The following is a 14,546-nucleotide window of genomic DNA, read 5'->3' as shown; positions in this document are numbered from 1 at the left end:
AAAAAAAAAAAAAGCAAAATAAAACTACAATAGTTAAAATAATGTAGTGCTTATACAAGAACAAAGAGATAGAACAGAACAGTTAGAATAGAATGTTAGTTTATATAATAACCAAATACGTCACATATACATATATAGAAGCAAACAATCAATGAAAACATGAAAAGATGCTCAAAAGCAGTAATTAGGGAAATGTAAATTAAAACTATAATGAGATATTACTATATATCCAATGGAATGACTGAAGTTAAAAAGACTGAAAATATCCAGTTTGGGCAAGGAAGTAGAGCAATGGAAACTCATACATTCTTGTCAAGAATGCAAAGTGGTTTAGTCACTTTGGAAACTAATTTTTATTTTTTTTGCCATTCTTCCCAGAGAAACATGTTAGTTTCTAATAAACATACGCCTACCATACAACCAGCAACTTTAATCCCAGATACCCAAGGAAAAAACATGTCTGCACAGAGACATATGCATGATTGTTCATAACAGTTTTATCTAAAATAGCACAAAACTGGAAACAACCCAAATAAATAAATATACAAAGTGTGGTATATCTATGCATTGGAATATTACTCAGCAACAAAAAGAAATGAGCTACTGATACATGAAACAACACAGATAAATCCCAAAGGCATCATCAAAAGTGAGAGCCAGACACAAATGGTTGTACACTTTATGATTCTATCATATGACATTCTAGAAAAGGCAAAACTGTAATGACAGAAAACAGATCGGTGGTTCCCAGGGCCTGGGAAGTTCCGGGGAAATTGGCTGCAATAGATCCAAGGGAACTTTCTGGGGTGATGATAACATTCATATCTTAATTATGGTGGTGGTTACACAACTACTTATATTTTTAAAACTCATAAACCTGTAATTAAAATAGGTAAATTTTAATGTAAATTATATCTCAAAATCAACTTTTAAAAAATCAGCTTCCATATTTTAAGTCAATGAAAAATGGATGAATTTATTCAATAAAATGATTTGGAGAAAATTGACTATTTAGAGATAAATACATTTGATTCTTATTTTACTCAGTATGCCAAATGTGTAATATATTTCTTTTGAATTAAATAATGAAATGTAAAAACAAATTATTAAATAATAAAATAGAAGCAAAAGTTTATATATAATATCTGGATGTGAAAGGACTTTTTAAGTTTAAAAATTATATATAAAACTTTCAATTTTGGTGATATTTGACTATCTAAAGATTAAATATTTCTTCATGTCAAAATCAGAATCAACTGGAATATTTGTTGTACATATGATAAAAGGTTAATAATATAAAAAGCACATAGTCATTTATAAGGAAAATGCCAGAACCCAATAGAAAACTGGGCAAAATCTCTGAATAAAGAAGATAAAAGAAAAAAATACAAATGGCAGATAAATTTGTAAGAAAACATTTATCTCAGTAGTAAAGAGAAGCCAATTAGAAACCAAATGATACCGTATGTCACCCATCAATCTGGCAAGATTTCTTCTTTTTGATGGTAAGACTTGGTGCTACCAAGAGTTTAGTAAAAACAACACTCATACACTGCAGGTAGAAGAGTAAGTTTGTGCAACCTTTCTAAGAAACACTTAAAAACACCTGTCAAGAATTTTAAACATTAATACACTCTGACCCTATGGATTTGTTCTAAAAACATATTCAGAGGAACTATTAGAGATTTTTTCAAAGCTTTACGAACATACATATCAACCACAGCATTATTTAAAACAATAAAAATAACTGACAATAAGGTCTTCTACAATAAAGAGTAATATAAATCAGATCACAAGATAGAATATTATATAGTAGTGAAAAAGATTTCTGGAAATCTAACAACTTGGGGAAATGCTTACCAAACAGCATTAAGTGAAAAAGGATACAGACCACTATGCATAATAGGATCCCAAATAATTTTTTAAAAATTACCATTCAAGGAATTGTTGAGTGCCAGCCAGTGAACAAAATGGACATTCTTGCTCTCATAAAATGTATAGTCTATTGTCTTGTTCACCACTGTATCTATAGAGTCTAGCAGAGTGCTCAGTAAGCATTTGTTAAATGACTACCAATAGGAAAAAGAACAAAAAGTAAAGAACAAGCCTGAAAAATAAGCTATGCCTTAATCTGGACCAGAAGTGATGAGGAACCTCTCCTCCTGATGTCCTCCTTCCTCTGTGCTCCGTAACCCAGTAGAGAAACAGCAGCGCTTATCACTCTGCTGGTAACTCACTGTGTGAAGAAGCCAATGAGGTCAGCATCAATGGGATGCCAAGTGCTACACAGCTTCCAGGGTACTTGCACAGTGAAGGGGACAGAAATATGACTAGGATATGGTCAAGTAGCTTACAAATCAAATTGGCAGGACAAGTTTAGAATTATAAAAACAAAAGAATGTTAAATGCAAGGAATGTCTCAAGTTAATAGCGTACCATCCCATCCTATTTGAGACAATTTTAAAAATTGAGTGGCCACTTTCAGTTAATGCAATGCATTTGTGCCAAAAACATGACAGAGCCAAAGAAAAGATAATTTAGGCATTGAACAATTGTAAGAGCTTTAATTCTTTCCCTTTTGCACATTTAGAATTTGACAGTTCTGGCAGATGCAGTAGGAAGGAACGACACAGGAAAAGCAGAGGAAACTTACTTTCAACTGTTACCAGCTATAGTCTCAGGGTTCGAAGATATTTCAGGTAGACAGATGTTTCCCCAATCAAAAAAGAAGGGTCTCTTTTTTCAAGATATAGTTAGTTGTGAAGGAGCTCAGGAAATTTCACACCAAAATATGATTTCCTTGGTATAAAGAATATCTTGAATTAAAGGCCCTTCAAGATCAAAAAGCACTGGAAGAGGCTTTCCCTCTATCTGCATAAACCAGACTGACCAATTAAAAAAAAAATTGACTGCCCTTCCCTCTCCCTATTATCTCAATATATTGCAGGAAAAACCAGATCAAGAATGCAACCAGACCTGGCCCAAATTATCTTAGATATAATACCTGTCTCTTAATTTAATTTGCAAAGAGAATCATTTACAAGTCAATCTGTTTCCCCCAGCCATTTATCTTCCCTAGCAACAATTTATTGCCCCTAAACAGAATTACCTAGACAGCTCATCTCCCCTGACCCTCTAAAAGGCAGGTATAAAAGTATCTGGATCCCATTGGAATATTCAATAATCACTGTGATTCTGCTCATGTGCATGGTAAGTAAACAGTCTTTCCTTTATGAATCTGCCTTAATTGTGAGTTGATCTTTCAGTGAACTTTCAGGGGAAGAGGGCAAGTTCCCCCTCACCCTCACAGTTGTAATAGGTCAATATTTCCTTAATGGGTAAAATCCTGGAACTTCAGCAAGATATAGAATTGTCAATATATCAATAGTTCAGGGCCGGGCGCGGTGGCTCACACCTGTAATCCTAGCACTCTGGGAGGTCAAGGTGGGCGGATCATTTGAGCTCAGGAGTTCGAGATCAGCCTGAGCAAGAGCAAGACCCTGTCTCTACTAAAAAATAGAAAGAAATTAGCTGGACAACTAAAAATATATAGAAAAAATTAGCCGGGCATGGTGGCGCATGCCTGTAGTCCCAGCTACTCGGGAGGCTGAGGCAGGAGGATTGCTGGAGCCCAGGAGTCTGAGGTTGCTGTGAGCTAGGCTGACGCCACGGCACTCTAGCCAGGGTGACAGAGTGGGACTCTGCCTCAAAAAAAAAAAAAAAAAATCAAGAGTTCAGTTCTAAACTTCAGAAAATCTGAATTATTCTTATCCAGGGCAGGGAACTGGACCTGGCCTTATAATCTACCGCTATAATTATCACAAATAAAAATATTTAAGCACTAAATGTGTTTTCACATAATCAACCTCATTTCATCTTTAGAACAACTCTAAATATCTCCATTCCACAGAGAAGAAAACAGGCTGGGAGGCGAAGTCATAGCGCTAATAAGTGGAGACTCCAGGACAAAGAGATGGCCATTCACACAGGGTGAATTTCAGGGACACACAAGAAGGTGACTCTATCTTTCAATATTGCACTCCTCACCACCCTCTGGATTCTATCAGTGTTTCTCTGCTTGAGGTAAAACGTCTTCTTAATTTAGAGTTATCAATGGGTGAGCTAACTTAGTAAGTTGCTATTTACTAAATAACTTTCCATTTGCACACTATGAATTCCCTAAAGGTTGCTTTGCTTAACTGGTGAAGAACAAAGCACCTGAGGCTTTGACAGAAAAGGGAAGGGAGCTCTCAGGTGGGACACGGGAAATTGCCTTGAGGGGACTGTTGAGGGAGAGGTTATGGAGCAGAGAGACAGAAGCGGCAGGAGTCACCAAGAAAGTGACGCCGGCAAATCAGGGCTGGCGAGAGAGGGGGAGTGTGGCAAGAAACGGGCATGGAGATGGGCTGACTGACCTTGAAACCAGATGTGCACGACTTGAAGTTGATGAAAAAGGTTATTTAAAAAAACGAAAACAAACAAAAAAAAAGAACCCAGCCCAGAAGGAATTTGGAGAAAGTTAGGGAAATGGTCTAAACCCAGCCTGGAAAACAAGGGGATTGTGAACTGAGGCTCTACTATTTCAGGGGAAGACGAGTTTCTAGATCAATCTCAAAGTCCACTGCAGTTGAATTCCTGAGTTCTGACCATTCCCATGCAATGTATTCCTTCTCCCTTCCTCAGAAGTTAGCCCACCACCATGACAGTTACTTAGGCATACCACATACTAAACATAAGTCAAAGGAACAAGCAATCTTTGCAACTCCTAATGGGCACAGGTTTTTTTCCACGGGATATCTTCACAAAGTTGTAACTAGAAGTCTTTTCCCCAGCACCCCTGTGGGTGAAGGTGGGGGCAAGACCCATTTGAGTTGGCTTTATAAGCTTGGAGTTCTGAGGCAGAGATCTGCGATTAAAGATAAAGTGCTCTGCACTTAAACAATCCACCCCATCACCCAACCCACTGCCAAACACATATGAGCCTCTGAACTGCTCACCAAGTACTTTTTGTAACAAACAGGCCAATGGTGAAATTTCTGCCAAGTCATCCCTGCAAAATTGTTTGAAAGCTAAAGTGGAAAACTAAAGAAGCAGTTAACAATACCCTTGTACCTTGAATGCTTCTTTTAAAAAAGGCCTTACAACCTTCACAGGACCAGACTCCATAGTGGTATCCCGACGCGTAATCACTGCAGACTGCACAGAAGTGGGCATCCCGCTTTGAACCGGGACCGTTAACAGGGCTGGTGCAACTGCTCCCACCGACCTTCCTTTTCAGAGTCTCTCTAGGGAATGAAGAAAAGAACCATTGTAAAAGAGCATAAAAGGGAAAGGAAGGGCTTTCTAGGAAAAAATAGCACGAACACTGCCTAATTTGATCTCTTTGCCCTTCAGGGCTCATGAAAAACATATTCCAAGAAATCTGATAGAACAAAACCTTTGACACTGATACCAGATCTATGAAGAGCCACACTGTGTGGCATGAGTGGTGTTTGAAGGTGGTCCAGTTAGTTTGTGCCCACCCATGCAGTGCTGCTGAGCCCTAGTAGCTGCAGAAGGCCTGTCATAGCCACTAGGCAGGGCATATCTCTGAGTGTAATAAAAGTAGCAGCCTAGGCCAGGCACGGTGGCTCACATCTATAATCCTAGCATTATGGGAGGACAAGGCTCGAGACCAGACTGAACAAGAGCAAGACCCCATCTCTACAAAAAATACAAAAATTAGCTGGGCATGGTGGAGTACACCTGTAATCTCAGCTACTCGGGAGGCTGAGGCAGGAGGATTGCTTGAGCCCGGAAGTTTGAGGCTGCAGTGAACTATAATTACACCATTACACTCCAGCCCCAGCAATAGAGCAAGACCTTGTCTCAAAAAAAGGAAAAAAGGGGCCTGATTAAATGTTACCCACAGGTCTGAACTACAAGCAGGATACGCAGCAGGCTTCCATAGTTATTAAAGTTCAGTGCTGCATGGATGGGCCTGAACTCGCATAACCACTTCCAGACATCAGTCATTCCCAACAGTGTTGCTGCGCAGCCCTTCAGATGTTTGAGGTTCCCATGTAAGTGGAGGACAAAAATCTCTCATTCTGCAATTTCAGATAAAGGCCTAGATTAAAAATAACATTAAGAGGAGTAACAAATGAACTTTAAGTTACCTTCAAATGAACACCATGGTTAAAAAAAAGAGACAGAGAGAAAGGGAAGAGAAGAGAAAAGGAGAGAGAAAGAAGAGAGGGGAGTGAGTGGCTGTCCTGAGAAGCTTTGGGGAAGCAGAGGCTCCATGTAGGATGAGGGGCACGAGGTTCACAGAGGGACGGAGAGACCAGCAAGGGAGCACTGAGCCATACCAGGACCCTGTCTGGCTAGTTCCTGGTTTTGCCAGGGCATGCTCCTTTTGGAAAGGGAACGGTAGAGGTATTACTGATTTATATGTATTTTATATTATGGTTGAATTTGCCCACATAGTGGCCTAACTTTGATTACAATTCAGGCTTAGAGATAAAATATTTCTTCCTTTAAAGGCTGAAGAAAAAACATTACTTTTAAAAAGTTATCCACAATTTTTGTATTCTCTTCTTTTTTATTCTACCAATAAATAAAATGTTTTTTTAAATAAAATTAAAATTATGGTGTAATATTGCTTTCCCAAAGCTTTATGACAATTGCAAGTGATGAATTTCAATATCCAAGATGCTCTTAGTACTTTGTTGTTTTGGAAGTTTATCTTCCCCTCCTCCTTCTCCCCATACCATCCCTTCTCATCATACCTATAATTATCATTTAAAATGTCACAAATTAGACGGGAATAATTTATGATACATTGCTTTTTTTTTTTTTTTTTGAGTCAGAGTCTTGCTCTGTCATCCAGGTTAGAGTGCTGCACATGGCATCAGCCTAGCTCACAGCAACCTCAAACTCCTGGGCTCAAGTGATCCTTCTGCCTCAGCTTCCCAAGTAGCTGGGACTACAGGTGTGAGCCACCATGCCCAGCTGATACCTTGCATTTAAAGAGTATGAATATTCTTTTTAACTTCAGGAAATTTCAACTGAATCCTACATTTAAATATTATAGTTTCCCACCAATCTTTATAAAATGTTATTTTAGTTCCTTTTAGAAAGCTTGTGCCAATTATCTGTCTTTTCAGGCTTCACATGTCTAGTATTTCATTTAAGTTATAATACTGCCACAGTTAGTGTTATCCTGGAAACAATTTGTCATGAACACTAAACTGTGATTTCACTATGTCTCTAACCTGAAAGTAAAAATTTATTTATCAAACCCAAATACCTCCATCAAGAGAAAAGTGATTTAAGTTCAGTCCTTATTATAAGGACAATAGTCATAATGGTGAATTGTCCCCACAATGCTGACCTACAAGTTCAACTTTTTCATGAGGACTAGAATATTAGAGTAGAACAGGGCGTCATATGTTTTAAGTGTTCTAAGTAATCTATGTGACTAATACAGACTTTGTATAACATATCTCTTTCTTCTCCCTAAATCATAGAGTGATTTGAGTAATGCCTGTGAACCACTATTCAGAATGAAGACTGGATTTACCTGTTTACAGGTAAGGCGTGTTCTAGTGATCTTGCTTCACACCAAGGACTCTTTTGAGGTTCTGCATACAGATGTGACGACTGGCAATGGATCGCTAAAGGAGAGAGGTGCCCAGGAGTTGGCCACAACACATTTGGGCTTGTGGTCTGCCGACCAGCCCCACCTTCCGAGTTATTGATACTGCTCGGAATACCATAATTCATCACAGCAGGGCTATAGAACGCCATGGCCGAGTATTCATGGCGGCTCTCTACATAGGAGGAGGGTATATATATGGGGCCATGTTCCAGGGGTAGGATAGATTGATTGCAGTTGTAGGAGGCAGGAGAGTTAAGGCTAGATGGTGAATTTTTGATATCCATGTCTTGAATAGGTAACAACTGAGAAAACTCCTTGTGAGAAGAGGCACAAAGGGACATTATAATGTCCTCAAAGACTCATAGGCAAGTATAACAGCTGTAAAGAAAAACAAAAGACAATGTTAGGTTAATTAGAGCTACAGGTTATTTGAAACTATTAAAACATTTTTATTTAAAAAATATATTTGTATGGGATTATGAATACATCCTGAAAGATATATACAAAAATATTAACCACAGAAGGGTGGGAAGGTGAAGTGTGGAACTCTCATTATGTTCCACTTCATGCACTTCATTATTGCTTTTTTGTTGTTAACCACAAGAATGTTTTTAACAAGAATGTATTATAAAATACTCTTTAAAATTAAAAAGCACAGGATTAAATAAATATGCCAGCAAGTGTGTTTTTTTCCTGAAACCAGATAAGTTTATTCGGAAGCTCTTATGGAAAAATAAGCAAGAATAACCAGTAAACCCTAAAAGAGAAGAGCAATGAGCAGGGATAGCCTTAACCAATATTCAGAAACACTATGAATCTCCAATAATAAAAAACAATGGGGGCCGGGTGCGGTGGCTCACGCCTGTAATCCTAGCACTCTGGGCAGCCGAGGTGGGTGGATTGCTCAAGGTCAGGAGTTCGAGATCAGCCTGAGTAAGAGCGAGACCCTGTCTCTACTAAAAATAGAAAGAAATTATCTGGCCAACTAAAATATATATAGAAAAAAATTAGCCAGGCATGGTGGCGCATGCCTGTACTCCCAACTACTTGGGAGGCTGAGGCAGAAGGATTGCTTAAGCCCAGGAGTTTGAGGTTGCTATGAGCTAGGCTGACGCCATGGCACTCACTCTAACCTGGGCAACAGAGCGAGACTCTGTCTCAAAAAAAAAAAAAAATAGGTATTAGCACATGAATAGACCTACCAATGTATCTGTGCCACTTATCAGCGTATAGCCTCTCAGTTTGGAATGTGTCCTTCAGTATAAGCTTTACGATAACGTAATTCCTTTTGAGTATTTAAAGTGAGCACAATGTTAAGCTTTCTCAGTAGAGGGCGCTGGAGGGACACTGCAGGAGGAAGAGGCTTGCAATTTCTGGCCCTACAGAGCCCATGGTGGAGCCTGACCCCCACCCAGACTAATGTCCCTCCTCAACCTTGCAGCCAAAGCGTGATGATAACCATTCCACAGTCACCTGTCCAGACTGCGGCCCAAAGGGTCACACACTGTGAAGTCATTCATTGTGCAAGATTCATCATTCTGCACAATGTGCACACTCTGAAAGGCTTCTGCCTCCAAGGGCACCTGGACTCCCACTGCTGATCACCGGCTGTCTGCTCGCACTTCGCACTTCAGGGTTGGCCCATTGCTTGCCCAGCAATTCCAGGCCAGCTCCCGCCTGGCTGAACCAGCGAACATCTCTGTTAGTTAGAGCTCACTTTCTCCAACGAGGTCTGAGCTCCCTTCTAAGTCTGTCCTTCCTTGGGTACTTTCCCTCAGCCCTCAGGTATCAAACAGTTTCCTTATATCTTACACTTAACCTCTTATGATAGTTTGTAATTACTTATATCCAACTTCCACCTGTTGAACATTCTGTGCAGTTTCTATTTCCTGATTGGACCCAAACTGCTACAGTAATGGAATAGGAAGTCAAAAAATAGGAAACACAAAAAACTCAAGTTTTTGGAAATTTTGTATATGAATAAAATGGTATCTCAAATCACTGGGAAAACATTGGGCAACAGTATAGCCATCAGAAAAATAGCAGTGGGTCCATATATCACACTGTATACCAGAACAAACTCCAAATGGTTCAGAGATCAAAATGTTAAAAGAGAGATGGAAGGAACAGGGAGAGGGAGGGGGAGAAGGAAGAAAGAGGGGAGGGAGAGGGAGGAGGGAAGGGGCTGCATAAGTTCTGGAAACAAATTTAAGTAAATCCCTTTATAATCCAAGTATGAGGAAAACCCTCTTAACCATGGTTGGAAATCCAGAAGCAATATAAAATGACCAATAAATGTAGCACTTAAAAGTAAATCTTTGCATATCATAAAAACACCATAAGTTAAAAAAAATGACAAATTGGGAAAAAAATTATCACCTTACATTAGAAAAAGGGGCTAATCTCCCTAATATAGAGAGAGAACTCTTAAGATGAAAAAGACCAAACATTAGAAAAATAGGCAAAGACAAAGAACACAGCAAAACGAAGGCAAATGACTCAAACACATAAAAAGATGATCAACCTCATTCATAAAAGAAATACAAATTAAAACTACACCAAGATACCATTTCTCACTATGTTTGGTAAAAATTCAAATGTTTGACAACAGACTCTCTTGGCAAGGCTGTGAAAAAACAGGGCCTCTCTCCTACAGTGCTGGTAGGAGCAAAAAATGGTAAACCTCCATGGGTATTTGGCAATATATGATAAAATTACATATGCTTTTTCCCTTTGGATGAGTCCATAGGGATACTCAAAAAAGGAAAAAAAGAATCACTTGCTGGCATTGCAAGTGATTGCTACATTAGTTCCTCACTCTAAAAATAGTAGGTAAAAGAATTAAGTTGATACCCTGTCTTTTTAAGAGAATCTATAGTTTATTCCAAGGTCAAGGAGAAACTCTTCTTTACAAAAGAATGCTATCTAAAAAAATGGCTCAGAAAATAAAATTATAGATAGACAAAGCCAGTAAGTCAAAATGTTGACAATTACTGCATCTAGATGGTAAGCATATGGACGTTCATTATACTAGCCTTTCAACTTTTCTGTAAGTTTGAAATTTTTCATAATAAGCATCTTTGAAGGAAAAAAAAAAACAAAATTACATGAGATTAAAAATGGAAACTTAAAAAAATTAGAGTAATTGGAATAATATAATCTGGAAGAGGGAACAGTGACCATTAATAATGAGACCAGTTGAGAGAAATCATTAAACAAAAAAAACTTGTCTTGAGAAGTTCTCCATCTTCAATATTTTCGGCTCCAGCTGTGACCTACTTCCATATGTAGGGAACTTGGCTCTCTAGATCTCTGGATTTCTTTTTCCTGACATTTTCATTTGCAGTCTCACTCTATTTGTCCCCAAAACACAATCTATGGTGCTTTTAAAATATGCCCACAAATTCTTCAACATTGTCCCTTCAAAAGGTGGAGTCTAACTTCCCTTTTGAGTGCAGGCTAGATTTAGTTACTCACTCTCATTAATAAGATAGAGCAAAAGGGATGGTGTTTAACCTCGAAGAATAGATCATAAAAGGCATTGCAGCCTTTTTGTGGCACTCTCTCTCGGTTCACTTACTCTGGGGGAAGTTGGCTGCCATGATGTAAGGATACTCAAGTAGCCCCGGGAAGGCCTGCTGCCAATGGCCAGCAAGAAACTACAGGCTCCAGCCAACAGCTATGTCAGCAAGATATTTTGAAAGCAGATCCAGCAGCCCCAGTCAAGCCTTCAGGTGACTGTAGCCCTGGCTGACATCTTGACTGCAACCTCATGAGAGGACCTAAGCTGGAACCACCCAGCTAAGCTGCTCCTGGATTCCTAACTCTCAGAAACTGTGTGAGGTGATACGTGTTTGTTGTCGTAAGCTGATAAATTCTTTGACAATCTGTTACACAGTAATAGATAATTTATACAATATACAAGGTATAATTCATCATTTTCTCCCTGAAACCACTCATTTCCTATTTATGTTAATGAAAAAGTCCAGTACAGTTACCTTTGACTTCCCCCTTTTACCCAGTTACCTTTAATCACCAAGGCACATTTTTTTTTCCTCTCCATAATGCCTTTTGTCCATGTCCTGTCTTTTGCTGCCATCTTGAAGGAAGCTCTCATTTCTTTTTTTTTTTTTTTTTTTTTTTGAGACAGAGTCTTGAGCTGTTGCCCGAGCTAGAGTGCCATGGCGTCAGCCTACCTCATAGCAACTTCAAATTCCTGGGCTCAAATCATCCTCCTGCCTTAGCCTCCCAAGTAGCTGGGAGTACAGGCAGATGTCACAACACCCGGCTAATTTTTTTCTATTTTTAATAGAGACGGGGTCTTGAGCTTGCTCAGGCTGGTTTTGAACTCTTGACCTCAAGCAATCCTCCTGCCTCAGCCTCCCAGGGTGCTAGGATTATAGGCGTGAACCACCTCATCTGGCCTCTCATTTCTTCTTATCTGTGCTTCTGTAATAATGCTCCTTACTGTTCATTTTCCAGGTCCATAGAGCTGCCAGATTCACATTTTTTTTTCTGGGCAACAGAGCAACAGGGTCTTGCTCTGTTGCCCAGGCTGGAGTGTAGTGGCGCAATCATAGATCACTGCAGCCTCAAACTCCTGGGCTTGAACAATCCTCCTGCCTCAGCCTCCCACAGATTCATGTTGTTAAAAGCCAGCTCTCATCAGCACTCTGCTTCCCACCAACCTCTGTAATAAGTCACACTCTTCTAGCAGTCAAGGCATGCCACTACGTTGCCCCAACTCATCATTCCACTCTAATCTCCTGCTATTTCCCTACAGAAAATGTGCTGTGTCTTTAAGAAATATGGAAAGTACATTGTGAAGTGGTTGGCATTTTATGCCTTTACACTTTTTTCACTCGTGGCGTCCCTTTAATCACTTGCCTACAAACCTAACCCTCATTGTTAGATTAAGAACTACATTGAATCCTTCTTGGAAATGGTAGAGGTGGGTAGGAGAGTAAGAAGTAAAATTTTAAGCTCCTTGAAGGTAAATGCTACTTCTTATTTACCTTCCACTGCAACTCAGTAAATATTTATTGCAACTCAGTAAATATTTGTTATAAGGAAAGAATAGGTGGAAATGTGTTTAAAATATAAGATTTCACCAAGTCAAGGGTATTTATTAGTCAGACCATGGTACTGTGCTGAAGAAGAAAGGGGATCTGAAAGAGTCCAAGACACACGCTGCCTTCAGGGAGCTAACGCATCAGGTAAAGGAGCCAGGACAGACTAGGTAAAATGACAAGGAACTAATACAAAGGTGGTACCACTGCCAATCAACATTGTATTTCAAAAATTTGACCAAGAGGGAAAAGAGAGAGAATGGTAGGTAGCTGGAGAAGAATATAGGATCAAGGAGAGTTTGATGTTGAATGGATTTTTATTTATTATTTGGAGATGGGGCCTTGCTCTGTTGTCCAGCCTAAAGTGCAATGGCGCTGTCATAGTCATAGCTCACTGCAACCTTCAACTCCTGGGCTCAAGCGAGCCTCCTGCCTCAGCCTCCCAAATAGCTAGCTTGGAACTACAGGCATACACCACCATACCCAGCTAGTTTCTAAATTTTTTGTAGAGATGGGGGTCTATGTTGCCCAGGATGGTCTTGAACTCCTGGCCTCAAGCAATCCTCCCTCCTCAGCCTTCCTGAGTGCTAGGATTACAGGTGTGAGCCACCACACCTGGCCTTACGTACATTTACTAGTCATGAGTATGGAGGTTCCACCACAGCCCCCCTCTGCCACCGCCTCTGAGAAAATGGCTATGCTTCCCACATTTGCCAATCTTGGCAAATCTCCTAGGCTTGTCTTCACCAAGGGCTATGGATTTGGCTTAATAAAACTTGATTTAAAAACAAAATCTGAGAATGGATTGAAATTCACAAGCTCAGGCTTGGCCAACACTACGACCAAAGTGACAAGGAGTCTGAAAACCAAGTACAGATGGATGAATATGGCCTGATGTTTATGGAGAAACGGAGCACTGACAACACACTAGACACTGCGATTACCGTGGAAGATCAGCTCGTATGTGGACTGAAGCTGCCCTGTGATTTATCCTTCTAACCTAACACTGGGGAAAAAATGCTAAAAATCAAGACAGGGTACAAGCAAGAGCACATCAGCTTAGGCTGCAAGGTGGGCTTTGACATTGCTGGGCCTTCAATCTGGGGCACTCTGATACTAAATTTGAGGTCTGGCTAGCTGGCTACCAGATGAATTTTGAAACGATAAAATCCTGGGTGATTCAGACCAACTTTGCTGTTAGCTACAAGACTGATGAATTCCAGATTCACACTAATATGAATGATGGGACCGAGTTTGGTGGCTCCAATTACCAGAAGGTGAACAAGAAGTTGGAGACCACTGTCAATCTTGCCTGGACAGTGGGAGATAGTAACACTCGCTTTGGAACAGCAGCCAAGTATCAGACCAGCCCTGAAGCCTGCCTCTTGGTTAAAGTGAACAGCTCCAGCCTGCTAGGTTTAGGATACACTCACACCCTAAAGCCAGGTAGGTATCGAAGTGATGCTATCAGCTCTGCTGGATGGCAGGAACATCAATGCCAGTGGCCACAAGCTTGGTCTAGGACCGGATTTCAAGCATAAATGAATATTGTACACTGGTTAATTTTAAACTATTTTGCAGCATAGCTACCTTCAGAATTAAGTATATCTTTTAATGTTGTATGTCTGGGATGTAAGTATTGCTAAATATCATGTTATACATCCAGGTTAAAGATGATTCAGCCTTAAGATGTTACCCTTTCAGAGGTACAGAAGAAACTCGATTCCAAAAAAGGTCTTTTCAGTTAGAGACCTGGGGGTAACTTGGTGGCCCCTCTAGAGATGCCAGGTTTCTTTTTTATCTAGAAATGGCTACAAGTGGAAGCTGATGATATG

At 39.8% G+C, this 14,546-nt stretch overlaps 1 protein-coding gene and 1 pseudogene across 2 annotated transcripts in view; one reads left to right on the top strand and one right to left on the bottom strand.

Moving 5' to 3' along the window:
* ESR2 (estrogen receptor 2) overlaps positions 1-8,016 on the bottom strand; it is a 47,911-nt gene extending 39,895 nt beyond the window's left edge. For both annotated transcript variants that reach the window (XM_045565895.1, XM_045565899.1), the window contains exons 1-2: positions 7,565-8,016; positions 5,113-5,285 (exon numbers count right to left, since the gene is read on the bottom strand). In XM_045565895.1, coding sequence (XP_045421851.1) covers positions 5,113-5,285; positions 7,565-7,983 — 592 coding nt within the window. In that variant the 5' untranslated portion in view covers positions 7,984-8,016. The remainder of the gene's footprint in view (positions 1-5,112; positions 5,286-7,564) is intronic.
* A 5,386-nt stretch (positions 8,017-13,402) lies between these two features.
* LOC123648189 lies at positions 13,403-14,256 on the top strand (annotated as a pseudogene).
* Positions 14,257-14,546: the final 290 nt, after the last annotated feature.

Source organism: Lemur catta, chromosome 1 (genome assembly GCF_020740605.2).
Source record: "Lemur catta isolate mLemCat1 chromosome 1, mLemCat1.pri, whole genome shotgun sequence".
Lineage (NCBI taxonomy): Eukaryota > Metazoa > Chordata > Mammalia > Primates > Lemuridae > Lemur > Lemur catta.
The sequence above is the reverse complement of the archived record's forward strand: the minus strand, read 5'-3'. Positions and strand labels throughout refer to the sequence as shown.